The following is a 12823-nucleotide window of genomic DNA, read 5'->3' on the forward strand; positions in this document are numbered from 1 at the left end:
AAGTTCAGATGCAAATATATAGGTTTAAGATCACTTTCAAAACAGGAAGAAGAAAATGGTCATAATTACATGACACTGAGTCTTTTGGTTGAGTTTTACCAGGATCTTGGTCATATTATAAAAATTTGTGTTTTCCTCCCCAGATCCAAATGAATTGACCTTAGAATGTATTTTAAGTTAAATTAGTTTTATTTGTAAAGATTTTTGTTTGTTTTTAGTTATGAGCATTCCTGTGTGTTTATGTGTGAGTATGTGCATGTGTGTTTAAGTTCTTATGAGGTGGGGGTGGGGGATCTTTGGATCCCCAGTTAGAGGTAAATTGTAAGCTGCTCAATGTGGGTGCTAGGAACCAAATCTGGGTCCTCTAAAACAGCAATACCTGCTCTTAATGACTGAGCCTTTTCTCTAGTCCTTTAAATTAATTTAAAATAAATAACTTTAACCATTTTGAGAGAACTGAAACTTACATGTTATCTTAGAAGTGAAGCAAAATTGGACCAAGTAAAATATCAACCAGTCAAAGACTAATTTTTGGATGGCCCATTGCCCGTGATTCGGGGAGAAGAGTGGTCTTTACAGGGAATGGAATCTAGAGTCTGAGACTAATGTGGGCCTGTTTCTGAAGCCAGATGATTCTAGAATAAGATTTGTCTGCCAGGCAGTGATGGTGCATGCCTTTTATCCCAGCACTCAGGAGGCAGAGGCAGATGGATCTATGTGAGTTCGAGGTCAGCCTTATCTACAAAGCAAGTTCCAGGACAGCCAAGGCAGTTACATAGAGAAACCCTGTCTCAAAAAAACAAACAAACAAACGAAAGACCCACCTTTTCCATCGTCTGTTTGAAGCAATTGGAGGTGGTTTCCTTCACCAGGTTGAAAAAAGTCTGTCTGTCCTCATTGTCAATCAGACGGTCATAAAAGACTCGGTAAACCTCATGGATCCAAAGCCGGATAAATTTTTCCACGTCCTAGAGGCCAAAGGCAGTCATTTGAATGTATCAAAGGTGGTGCTTGTGGAGATGGTTCTCAAAAAGCCTCTAAATCTTGGGGTTGGTGTGAGGTATAAATAAGACAAGGGATATAAAGTACTGTGTCCCGCACACTTTGAAGAACAGAGTTTGTGATTAGTGGAAGACCAGCCTATCAGCCACACTATCAATACACACCCAGGAATACTGCCAAGAGATTTGCAAGACAGGAACAGTAGTGGCTGACCTGCAGGTGGGTGTGCGGGCACAGCAGTACCCCCTGGATCACCCGTGAAAAATCCCGAAGGTTAAAGACATAGTGTGACTTGGAGGGAGTTGGCAAGAAGTTTTGCACTGCAGCTCTGTAAATCGTCTGAGTAGCTTGGACCAGCATCCTCCCATACCTTGGATGGAAGAGGGAGGCAGACCAGTCACATAGTCAAGCAGAAATGAGGACCCCCCCCCACCCGGGGTCAATAACCAGGAAGCCACAGGAGCTTCTTACCGTAAGAATTGGACATCAAACCCTTTCCCAAAGTGCCAGTCAGCGATAGAACTGAAAATCTTGGTTAAGATGTCATCTTCAAAGGCGTTGATGGAAACAATGTTAAGATGGCGAGTGAATCGTCCTGGGAACACACAGATCTGGAGTTTGCGCACGTTCTTCCCAGACCTGGTGACCCTGGGAAAGAGTCAGTCTCTCCCTGCTCTCGTGCTCTATAGCCCTGCCCACTGATGTGCCAGCCAGCCACATGCAGTTATTTATACTCAGCAGTAACTATAACATCGAGAATGGCTTCTGCGGTTCCACTGGCTGCATGAAAAGTGCTTCGTAGTCATGAGTGGCTGGGGGCGCCGCTGCTTGCTCGGCATGAATACAGACTGCCTCCACGATTTGCAGAAGTCATGTTAACAGTGCCTCCTCTGGCACACAAGATTGATTTAAGTTTTAATATTTCATCCTTATTTATTTTAAAATTTGTTTAGCTATTTTATATGTAAGTCTGTGCACCGTGTGCATTACCTGATGCCCTGGAGACCAAGGGCATGAGAGCCCTAGAAATTAGAGTCTCGGAGAGTTGTGAGCGATCATGCGGGTGCTGGGAATCAAAGCCAGATCCTCTGTAAGAGCAGAGGATACTCTTGCTCTGTGGAGCATGGCTCCAGTCCCTCAGTTTCTAGTTACGTATTTCTATGTGTGTCTGTGTATGGGTCTGCGCATGGATGAATGCTGGTGTCTGAGGACTCCAGAAGAGGTCATTGGATTCCCTGGACTGCAGTTACAGGCAGTTGTGAATTGCCAGCAAGGGTCCTGGGAATTGAACCCAGGTCCCCCTGCAAGAACAACACATGCTCTCAACTTCTGAGCCATCTCGTCAGCCTCACAACACTATTTTAAAAACTAAAGGAAATGTCTGGTTCCCGTAGAATACCCAAATAATTAGAAAAGTGTTTTGTAGATGGCGTCTCCCTCACTGCCCTCTGTTCCCAGGTTAACTACCATTTTCTAATCTGCCCTCTCAGGCCTGTGGAACCCCACTGCTTCCTCCTGCTTTCTTTCACAATGCGCAGAGCTTACAGGTCCTGCAGCTGTCTTGGCGTTGTTCCTAATCATTAGCATTTTGGGAACTGGGGCTCTGTAAGTTGTTTACATTGATATACTGATTTGGGAAGAGCCCAAACTTGGAGTTCCATTACTGCTGTCTTTTCTCCAAAATTCTTCCTTCAGTTTTTCATATACATATAACACACATATATGAAAATATATAGTTTCTCTGTTTTAGTATTATACTTTTATGTATGTTGGGATACATATAAACATGTACATATAGGGAGCTTGAGAGATGACTCAGTGGTTAAGAGCACTGGCTGTTCTTCCAGTGGACCCAGGTTTAATTCTCAGTACCCACATGGGGCTCACAACAATCTGAAACCCCAGGCCTAGGGCATCCAACACTCTCTTCTGGATACTATGGGCACTGTATGCACAATGGTACACAGGCAAAACACTCATGCATGTAAGAGTAAATAAATAGATTTAAAATACATATATGTACATTTTTCTTATTAAAAAATAACAATAGATTGATTTTTATGTGTCTGTGTGCGCTTGGTATTCATGTGTTCATGTATGTGTGTGCATGTGTGTGTTTGTTTGGTATATATGTATTCATGCATAGGTGTGTGTCTGTGTCTAGTATGAATGTGTCCTTGCATGAGTATGTTTATGTGTGTGTTTGGTATTCATGCATTCATATGTGGGTATGTATATGTGTGTATTTGTGTGTAAATCATAGGTTAATGTTGGGTTTTCTTTTTTAATCTCTTTGTACCATTGTGTGTGTGTATGTATGATCTATGTACTTGCACATAGAGGTATATATACATGTGGATGTTGGTACGTGTGTGTGTGATGGAGGAGAGTTATCTGTCTATGTTTCTTTCATTGGTTAATTAATAAAGAAAACTGCCTTGGCCCTTTAAGAGACAGAGAGTTAGGTAGGTGGAGTAGACAGAACAGACTGCACGGTGCTCTGCGCGTCAGATTCGGCTGTAACTTGGATTAAAAGAGTTTCTGTGCTGCACGCTCAGTATCAAAATTAAACTGCTGAGTGCAGCTCCAATGTGGACTGCTGTGTACTGAGGCAGTAGCAGCTCTGGCTCTGCTCCGCCATGCTGAATTGTGCTGAGCTCAGACAGGTCTATCGCAATTACCATAATAACAGCGCAGTTAAGGTTTAGACTTGGCTGTAAACAGGCGGTACATATTACCTGGCGCAACTTAAGATTTTAAGAAGTGGTTAACCTTTTAAGAAGTGCTCCTGGATAGTAAAAAATTACAGATTCACAATAGGAAAGATTCAGACATAGAAGGCCTTTAAATGGCTCACGTAGGCTTAAAAGAGAGAAAAAGAAAATATAGAGAATAAAGTTAATGCCTTAAAAAAAAAAAGGTTAAAGTCTTTAAAGAGACAGAGTACAGATAGTTATAGATTAAAAGAAGTAAAGTGATAGAGTAAAAATAAGCCACGTAAAAATGGAAAATTCACAGAGAGTCTGGATTGTGTATTTTGTTGTGTTTTCTTTGATTTTTTTGACTGTAAAGGAGCTAAGTACAGAGAGACATTTCATTATATGGGCTGCCAGGCTAGACCAGAATGGACATCTTAACGGTATGACTTCAGGATTTGGATCTAAGAACATGATGCTTTGGAAAAGAGTTTCTTCTTTTGTTTTCACAGAGGACGAGACTCTGTGGATTGCTTCTATCCCAATATGGTATGATAGACCACGCCCTCCTGAAAGGTTGCTGTGAACATCTTCAAAAAATTACTTCGCTCAACTGCCGACTGAGATGAACCTAGCACACAGGTTACACCATGAAAGACCTAAATAACAGCGCCCCCATTCAGCAGGAAGCAGTTTGGAGAGAAAAAACTGCGCCCATTTTCCCAAATATTGCTTATAAATGTTCTTTTACATTTAAAGGGGGATATGATATAGATATGATATAGAGATGAATAATTTGCAATGGTATGGATTTTAAGGTCAATTTGTTATATGTATATGTATTTCTGATCTTGATTAAGCTATTGTGATTGTAGTTCATTTTAAAGAATGTAATGTATAATTAGGAAATATAGGTTGTTAATGGATAATCATTGATAATAGTCAAGCTTATAGTCATGTTAATTAGATTTTCTAGATATGTAGAGATATATTTCAGTTAGATAGACATTCTTCATATCTTTCAAAGACTGCAGAATATGGCATTTAATGTTTTAATAACTTAGGGTTTTTCATGACAATGAGACACGTCTGCTCCTGGCAGCACCAATCTACTTCAAGAGGAAGATGGGCATCGAAGAGGCTACTTATGGAGTTTGTTAGCCATTTGGGCAAGAAACTGCTCTTGGCTGGACTGTTCCATAAACTGGACACAAAGAACCCGCAGAGAGAGGACTGCTGAACTTGCCTAAAGGTGAGATGGTCTTTCGGAGTTCCTGATTCATGAAAGAGTCTGTGAGACGTTCTGCAGGACACAGCAGAAAGTGACTGAACTGTCTTTGGAATTTCCTGCTTCATGGAAATGTCTGCTGGACAATATGGGCCTGAAGGCTGAAGATGGATGCCCCAACGGTACAGAGGAACTTTGGGTGACTGTCTAGGCAGCGAGTTGTCTCTGTCATTTCTAGAGTTTTATAAGTTACTTATTTCTTGTTTACTTAGGTAGCATTGTATCCTTCTGGAGTCTTTGATGGAGTTGAAGAATAAATAGATAGTTATAGCTTTCCTTAGTTATGATAAAAGATAAAATAGATTTAAATATTGTAACTGTAATACTTGCTTGATAACTGTTTTGTTATATGTAATTTTGCTATGTTAAAGTTGAAGCCTTTCTTTTTTGTTTAAACAGAAAAAGGGGAAATGATGGAGGAGAGTTATCTGTCTATGTTTCTTTCATTGGTTAATTAATAAAGAAAGCTGCCTTGGCCCTTTAAGAGAAAATTAGGTAGGTGGAGTAGACAGAACAGAATTGTGGGAACAAGGAAGTAGAGTGGGGGAGACGCTTCAGGCATTCGCCATAGTGAGTCTCCATGCTGCTCCTCTCCGAGATGGACGCAGGTTAAGATCTCTCCTGGTAGATCTCTCCTGGTAAGGCACACCTCATGGTGCTACCCAGATTACTAAATATGGGTTAAAGGAAGATGTGAGAATTAACCAATAAGAGGCTGAAACTATGGGCCAGGCAGTGTTTAAAAGAATACAGTTTCCGTGTAATTATTTCGGGTGTAAAGCTAGCCGGCTGCCGGGTGGCGGGACACAGCCCCGCCGTTTCACACTACATGTGTGTGTGTGTGTGTATGTATACATGTGGAGGCTGACTGATATTTTCTATGTTGCTGATTGGTAGGTATATAAATTTGAGGGCCTCACTCAGTATTTTGACGAAAAAAATAGTATTTAACGTAAATTTATGCTTTCTTTGTGCTTGGCAAACACGGACTATTTGTTCTATTTGTTGCCATGTTCTCAATCACTGTGCTGGCAATAATCATAATACATTGCCTTGAACTTCAGTTTCTCCATCTGAATACTAATAACTGGAACTATAGGCTAGGTTGCTGGTTTCCTACTGAATACAATTTCACTAAACATCAGCATTGGGGGCTAGAGAGAGGGCTCAGTGGTTAAGAGTACTTGTTGCTCTTGGGGGGGGGACTGAGGTTTGGTTCTCAGCACCAGATGAAGGCTTATAACTTTCTATAACCTCAGTTCCAGGGGATCTGGTGCTCTCTCCTAGCCTCCACAGGCACCAGGCATACATGCATATTATATATATAACATATTACATATATATAATATATATGTTGGTATAATACATGAATACATGCAGACCAACACATATATATAATGCGCTGCATATATATATACATATAAGCAAAACACTCATACGCATACAATAAAAATAAATCTTTCTAAAAGCATCAACATCAAATGTAATCATTTTCTGACAGTGACAAATTACAATGGAAACAAGATTGCTTTGCCAACCATGAAAGCAACCCAATTTCCTCCCCCACAGCTAATATGAGTGACTCAGCTTCTTTACCAAGTGACAGCACTGAGCTCTCTTCATTTTTACAGACTTCTGGATAAAAATTAAGACACTGACTCATCAGATCATCCTGACTTCCTGAGAGGACCCAGTCCAGAGCGGAACACTGTTTCCTTTCTCCCCTTAGGTCACCCCACAAACCCACTCAGCTCCCTCCACCTGGCACTCCCTGAGCCCCCATGGAACATGGGCGCTGCCGCTGGGTCCAGTGCTGTGCTTGAGATCATGATTACAGACATGCTCCTGGCAGTTGCTGAGGACCAACTTCCATGACAGACACTTTGCAGAGATCCTGTCTATGGTTGAACTTGAAAACTACCCATTGCTATGTGTTCTGGAAGCGCATTCCTGCTTGAATGAGCCAAAGAAAACAGTAGTATAAAAAACTCCCCATGGCTTCAAGGTTCCCTAGACTTTGCCATGCTTAGATCCAAGGCAAATGCAGCCTTGGAGCTCTCCTCTTCCTATGAAACCTCTTTTTGGTGAATACACAAAGACTTCCTCACAGACTCTGCTCATCTTCCCATCCCACCACATGCAGCTTCCAACTTGAAGTCTGGTGCTACCCCAAACCTTCCCAGCTGTGTGCAAAGGCATACGCCACATTTTCTCCTGTCAGAAGGCCCTGAACCAATTCATCCATCATAGCCCACTCTGCAGGGGACTGGAGAGAGGAATAAATCCTCTTCCTAGACATACCAGTGATATCATTCCTTCCTCCACCAGGGGGGCCCATGGCAGTCACAAGCAGAACATCCACAATGTCCAGCCTGTTTGTGTCTTTCTTGTCAAACCAGAAACCATGGTCAATCCACTGTCTCAGCAGCTCGATGGGGGGCTGGGCTCCATACACCTCTTTGGCTGGCATGTTGAGGTCATCTGCAGAAGGAAGTCACAGCCACGCACACTGTGAGTCCATGGGATCCTCTGATCTTACAGGGGTAACCAATGCCTGCTCCCTTCATGAGAAAGTCTGTTTCCAGTGACCCCACCCCCATTCTAGACCCAGCCAGTAGACATCTTGACCAGATGCTAAAGGGTTTCCTTTCTGCCATTTTTCTTAGCCAAAATATACTGTCTACTGTGCCATAGACATTTTGTTAATTGCTAAGCATATGACAGTGAAGGCCCTGCCAAAAGTAATGGAGGAGAGTTATCTGTCTATGTTACTTTCATTGGTTAATTAATAAAGAAAACTGCCTTGGCCCTTTAAGAGAACAGAAAATTAGGTAGGCGGAGTAGACAGAACAGAATGCTGGGTAGCAGGAGTGGGGAGTCGCTTCAGGCAGTCTCCATAGTGAGTCTCCATGCTTCTCCTCTCTGAGATGGACGCAGGTTAAGATCTCTCCTGGTAAGCCACACCTCGTGGTGCTACACAGATACTAAATATGGGTTAAAGCAAGATATGAGAATCAACCAATAAGAAGCTACAGATAACGGGCCAGGCAGTATTTAAATGAATACAGTTTCCATGTAATTATTTTAAATAAATAAAGCTAGCCGGGTGACGGGACACAGCCCGCCCGCCACTTCTTTCTACACAAAAGTTTCCTTTTGTTGTGTTTTCTGTCTTGAGACACCCAGGCTTATCTCAAATTGTAACATGAATAATAAAAACCCAGAGACAGAAGTTGGGGTTTGACCCAAACACCAGAAAAGCAAAGTAGTCAAGTCACTAAAGAAATCTTATCTCTACCAAGGCTGGATGACCATAAACTAAGCCAACTGTCTCTCTTTCCTCCCATTTTATAGTCATTCTAGTGCTGAGATTAAAGGCATTTGACTCCCTAGGACTGGAATTAAAGGTGTGAGCCACCCACCACCACCTGGATTTGTTTCTACATTGATCTTGTGTAGCCTGGGGTGGCCTTGAACTCACAGACATCCATCTACTCTGTCTTCCAAATCCTGGGATTAAAGATGTGTGTCACCATTGTCTGACCTCTAGTGGCTTTAGTTTTGCCTCTGGTCTTCAGGCAAGATTTATTTATGAAAATACAAATAATATACCACTACTCCATATACTCTAGACATGCTATCTGCCAGCTAACATGACATTTTAGTGTGATGGGGATTGAACCCAGAACCTCTACGTGCTAAGCAAGTCCTGGACTACCGAGTAAGAACCTTTGCTCCTGATTGGGCATTACAATAGCTGAACTCTGGTGGGAGCAAGGACTTGAACTAGGGGTTTTGATGAGGCTCAAAATGGCAAGAATGGGATACAGGGTCTCTTAAGCACAAGGATATTTTCCTCCTGGAACACATGGCTCAGTCTTGGTACATGGGAGACACCAAATCCAGCAAAGGCTCTCTTCATTTCTCTTCAGCAATTACTGATAGAATGATCAGTTTGTGTGAGTCAACATTTTAGGAACTTTTAAAAAATAAACTCATGCAAACATGACATTAAAGGACATAGCATTACCTGTGTGTTTGAGGTAAATAATTAAGTCAAACTATACCTAGGGTTGGAAATGATAGAGGAACCCAGCTTGGTTTAGCAGCAAGGCTTAAGCTGGTTTTGGACATGTCATTAAAAAAAGGGTGGGAAACCTGGGTGGAAGGGAAGAAAGGAAGGACAGAAGAGAAAGGAAAACTAAAACAGGTAAGATTCTTGCCTTTCAGGAGATGATGTGCATCCACAGGGATATAAATATAACTATGAAACGTGTGTTATTAATACACGAGTTAAAAGTACAGGACTCAAGATGACCCAAGACAGCGGGGGCATTATGAGTACCTCCTGAGTCAGCATCCAGGCTAGTACAATCATGATGATGATTAATCTCATTGAGGTCTGAGGCTCAAATGGAAAAAGAAAAAAAAGAGGAAGTGCTTTGTACAAAGGTAAACGTTGAGAAAATGTCTCTGTTCTTACTTCACAGACATTTTCTAGGCAACTATTGGGTTCCTTTCCTTAGTGACTGTCAACACCCACTTATCTGCTGTCAGTTTAGCTGCCACCACCATAGTCTCCTAGAAATGCTGTTCACTACGAATAACGGAAAGGAGAAGCAGAGAGGAAAGGAGAGACAGGAAGGGAGGGAGGGAAGGAGAGAGGAACAGAAGGAAAGAACAAAGGAGGGAGGGAAGGCAGAAGGAGGTGAGATGGAGGAGTGGTGGGGGAGGAAAGATAAACATTTGCTGGAGAGAGTAAGGAAGCTCTGAGCTGCTGCAGCTTGGGTACAAGGACTTGGTCTACCCAGACCTAAGTCAATGCCTTACCTACAAACACCACTGCCTTCTTCCCTATGGGAGGCCCGAAAAGGCCTTTCCGCCGACGATCCAGCTTAGCCATGATGATATCTTGGGTCTGGTTGGCTGAAGTTCTGGCGGAGAAATTGATGAAGTTGGGCAAGTAGATATTTTTGGGAAGGTGAAGAAGGAAGTTGTTGGTGATGGCTGATTTGCCAGTGCCTGTAGGACCCACGAACAGTATCGGAATCTCATGGTCCAGGTAGGTTTTTAAGAAAAAGGTTTGCCGGGCAGTCTCCATCGTGGGGATGATGAGGTCTGATACCTGTTTTACAAAGATACGAGCAAATCTTGGTCCTGGACCAGGAAGACTGGGTCTTGGGATTCAAGGGATCTGGGTTTGAACTGTAGCTCCATTTTTAAAAAAATTATCTTTATAACCTTGAGCAACCATTTAACCTTCCAAGGGCCCTCAGTTTCAATTTTGAAATGGGGATAAATGACATTCAATACACAGTTGTTAGATATTGAATGGGACCAAACACATAAAGGTGAGTTGCTATGGTCCCTGCGGAAGCAGAGATATAGAAATTTTCAGTTTGTCTAAGAGACATAGGACCTAAGTAGAAAGCCAGGGATTTGAATTCCAGCTTCTATGATTCAAAAGTCTACATTCTTAATACTAAACTGGCATAAAAACCATTACCCATCAGGATCAGGGTCTAGCTTCTATCTCGGAGACTTCCTTTCAAACAAACAAGATCCCCTGTCTCAAGCAAGAACCACCTTCCATGTGCCACCATGGCTCAAAGGTTTAGGTGTATTATGGTCTAGGCCTGGAATGGCATCAAATACTCAACTGCTGAAGGTCTGATTTCCAATGTAGAAATGTTCAGAGGTGAGGTTCTTGTGAAGTAGTTGGATCCCGAGGCTCTGACCCCATCAGTATATTAATCCCTTGATGGGTTCACGACTCATTGGTTTATTGGAAGCTGGTAGACACTTAAGAAATAAGAACCATTGAAGAGGGTAGAGGGGTCTTTGGAGCACATTTTCAGGACTTTATCCTGTCCCTGTCCTCTTCTTCTCTCTTTGCTACCTAGGTGTCAGGAAGTGAGTAGGTTTTCTCTGTCAGGCCCTTCTGCAGTAATAGTAACCTTAGGACCAGCCGGGTGATGATGGGGTCCAGAGAGTACAGTATAAACCCAGCAGCCACAGTTGGCATTTCCCCTCTAAGCTGACTCTCTTAGACATCCCACCACGTGACACAAAACTAATGCAATATAAGCTCTGACTTTTCTTATTCCTGACCCGCTTTCCCCAACCTTGAGGTCTGTGTCTTGAAACCTGTGCTCATTGACTCCCTCAAGTTTTCAAGATGGAAATTGAACATATTCTTCTTGGCTCTGAGGATCCTAAATGGGTTTGGAGACCTCTTTCATGGCTTCTGGAATCTTTATCACTTTGGGTAGAATATCTTACCTACATTTGAATTCTCTGAGCCCAAAGCCTGTTATAAATCATTTTGTCACAGCTGATTCTTAGGTAGGGCGGGGCAAAGGATGGGCAGATGTGTATTATACTTAGCGGTCTCATATGTTTAGTTTGAAAAGGAATCATGAACTTGATCTGCTGTGTTGTGTGGCTCTGGGAAGTACCATTCACACTGTGGTTTGTAAATGTTGCTTCCCAAAACCAAACTTGACCATGACTTGGGTGCCACCAAATCTATGCAACTTGGAAGCCTTTGCAAACAAAAACTTGGCTTCTTTTGAGAAACAATTTGGCTAGGTGAAAGGAAGTGGATGGATGTGTTCATAGAACAGAGAAGAGAAGAATCAAGTCTAGTAAGAGGATGCATTCAAGGATGTCATGCTTGTAGCATCCTGAATTCTTCTCTGGGACCCTTTAAGACATGGTAAAAAACTGGCTGCAAGCAGGCCAGGATTCTCCATGAAGTCACTCGTCCCTTTAGCAATGCTGAATGCAGAAACAGGTTCAAGATGCCCATTTTATAGTTGAGACCAGGAACTTGAAGCCAGCTGGCTTTTGCCCAGTGTTATTTTCAGCTACTTGAATGCTTGTTTGACAAGGGGGAAATACCCACTGGAGCTGAAAATACTTTCTACACTGGGCTCTTGTCCATATGAACTTAGTACAATTTCAAATCCACGAAATTCAGACAACAGAGCTGTATAAGGACAATTCGAGCTCAGGATCTCAGTGCTGGGGTTTCTTTCAGCACTAGCCCCTAGAGTGTGTGCCCTAAGAGCAGCAGAGTCTCCCTGCCAAAGGCATCTCTAAGAGCATCTGTGGTCCTGCCTGGTTTATCGACAGCCTGGCATTTCCATCTGTTGCCATCCATGACCCCACTCTGAAGAGCTGCACAGTCACCTCAGAAAGATCAATAACATCTACTAGGTTGTACTAATAGAGGCACAGGAGTGCTCATATTGTGTATTCTCTGTAGGACTGAATATATGTGAATTAGCCACTACCCAGAAAATTCATTGATTAGAACCTGTTTTTCTGAGTTCTGCTGGAGGAAATCTTTTTCTGAGGAAATAAAATAGATTTTTAAGGCTCAGATGACCAAGAGGTAATTATGATCCATAAGGATAATGACAATAATCAGAATAGTGACAAACACCTTTCTAACTCCTACTATGTGCCACATGGGTGTGTATACTATCTTCAGTCTTGGTGATCATCTTTTATTGTTTTTTCTGCCATTACATGGTTGGGTAAACTGAGGCAAGGAGTTTAAAGCCCACATAAGGAATCTAGGTCTCTCTGCTCCTAAACTCTATGCTTTTGAAGGTTTGATCTTTGCAAAACTCTTTCTGGAAATGCTCACAGGGAGTTGGTAGTTATTGATGTGGGAAGTCCTTCTGTATATGTGTTGCTTTTATTGGTTAATAAAGAAGCTGCTTTCGGCCAATGGCTTAACAGAATTTAGCCAGGCTAGACAAGATATACAGGGAGAGAGTAGGCGGAGTCAGTGAGAAGCCATGTACCCGCCAGAGCAGATGCCAGA

General features: G+C 42.4%; 1 protein-coding gene across 9 annotated transcripts in view; it reads right to left on the minus strand.

The window, feature by feature from the left end:
* The window catches only part of Dnah3 (dynein axonemal heavy chain 3), a 235906-nt gene that overhangs the window by 114151 nt on the left and 108932 nt on the right, over nucleotides 1-12823 (minus strand). For 8 of the 9 annotated variants that reach the window (XM_042055422.1, XM_038346132.1, XM_038346167.1 and 5 more), the window contains 5 exons: nucleotides 9817-10111; nucleotides 7288-7467; nucleotides 1474-1597; nucleotides 1216-1372; nucleotides 825-968 (listed from right to left, as the gene is read on the minus strand). In XM_042055422.1, the coding sequence (XP_041911356.1) occupies nucleotides 825-968; nucleotides 1216-1372; nucleotides 1474-1597; nucleotides 7288-7467; nucleotides 9817-10111 (900 nt within the window). The remainder of the gene's footprint in view (nucleotides 1-824; nucleotides 969-1215; nucleotides 1373-1473; nucleotides 1598-7287; nucleotides 7468-9816; nucleotides 10112-12823) is intronic. The other variant, XR_006020847.1, reaches the window with a different exon arrangement.

The sequence above is a fragment of the Arvicola amphibius genome, chromosome 1 (genome assembly GCF_903992535.2).
Source record: "Arvicola amphibius chromosome 1, mArvAmp1.2, whole genome shotgun sequence".
Classification (NCBI taxonomy): domain Eukaryota; kingdom Metazoa; phylum Chordata; class Mammalia; order Rodentia; family Cricetidae; genus Arvicola; species Arvicola amphibius.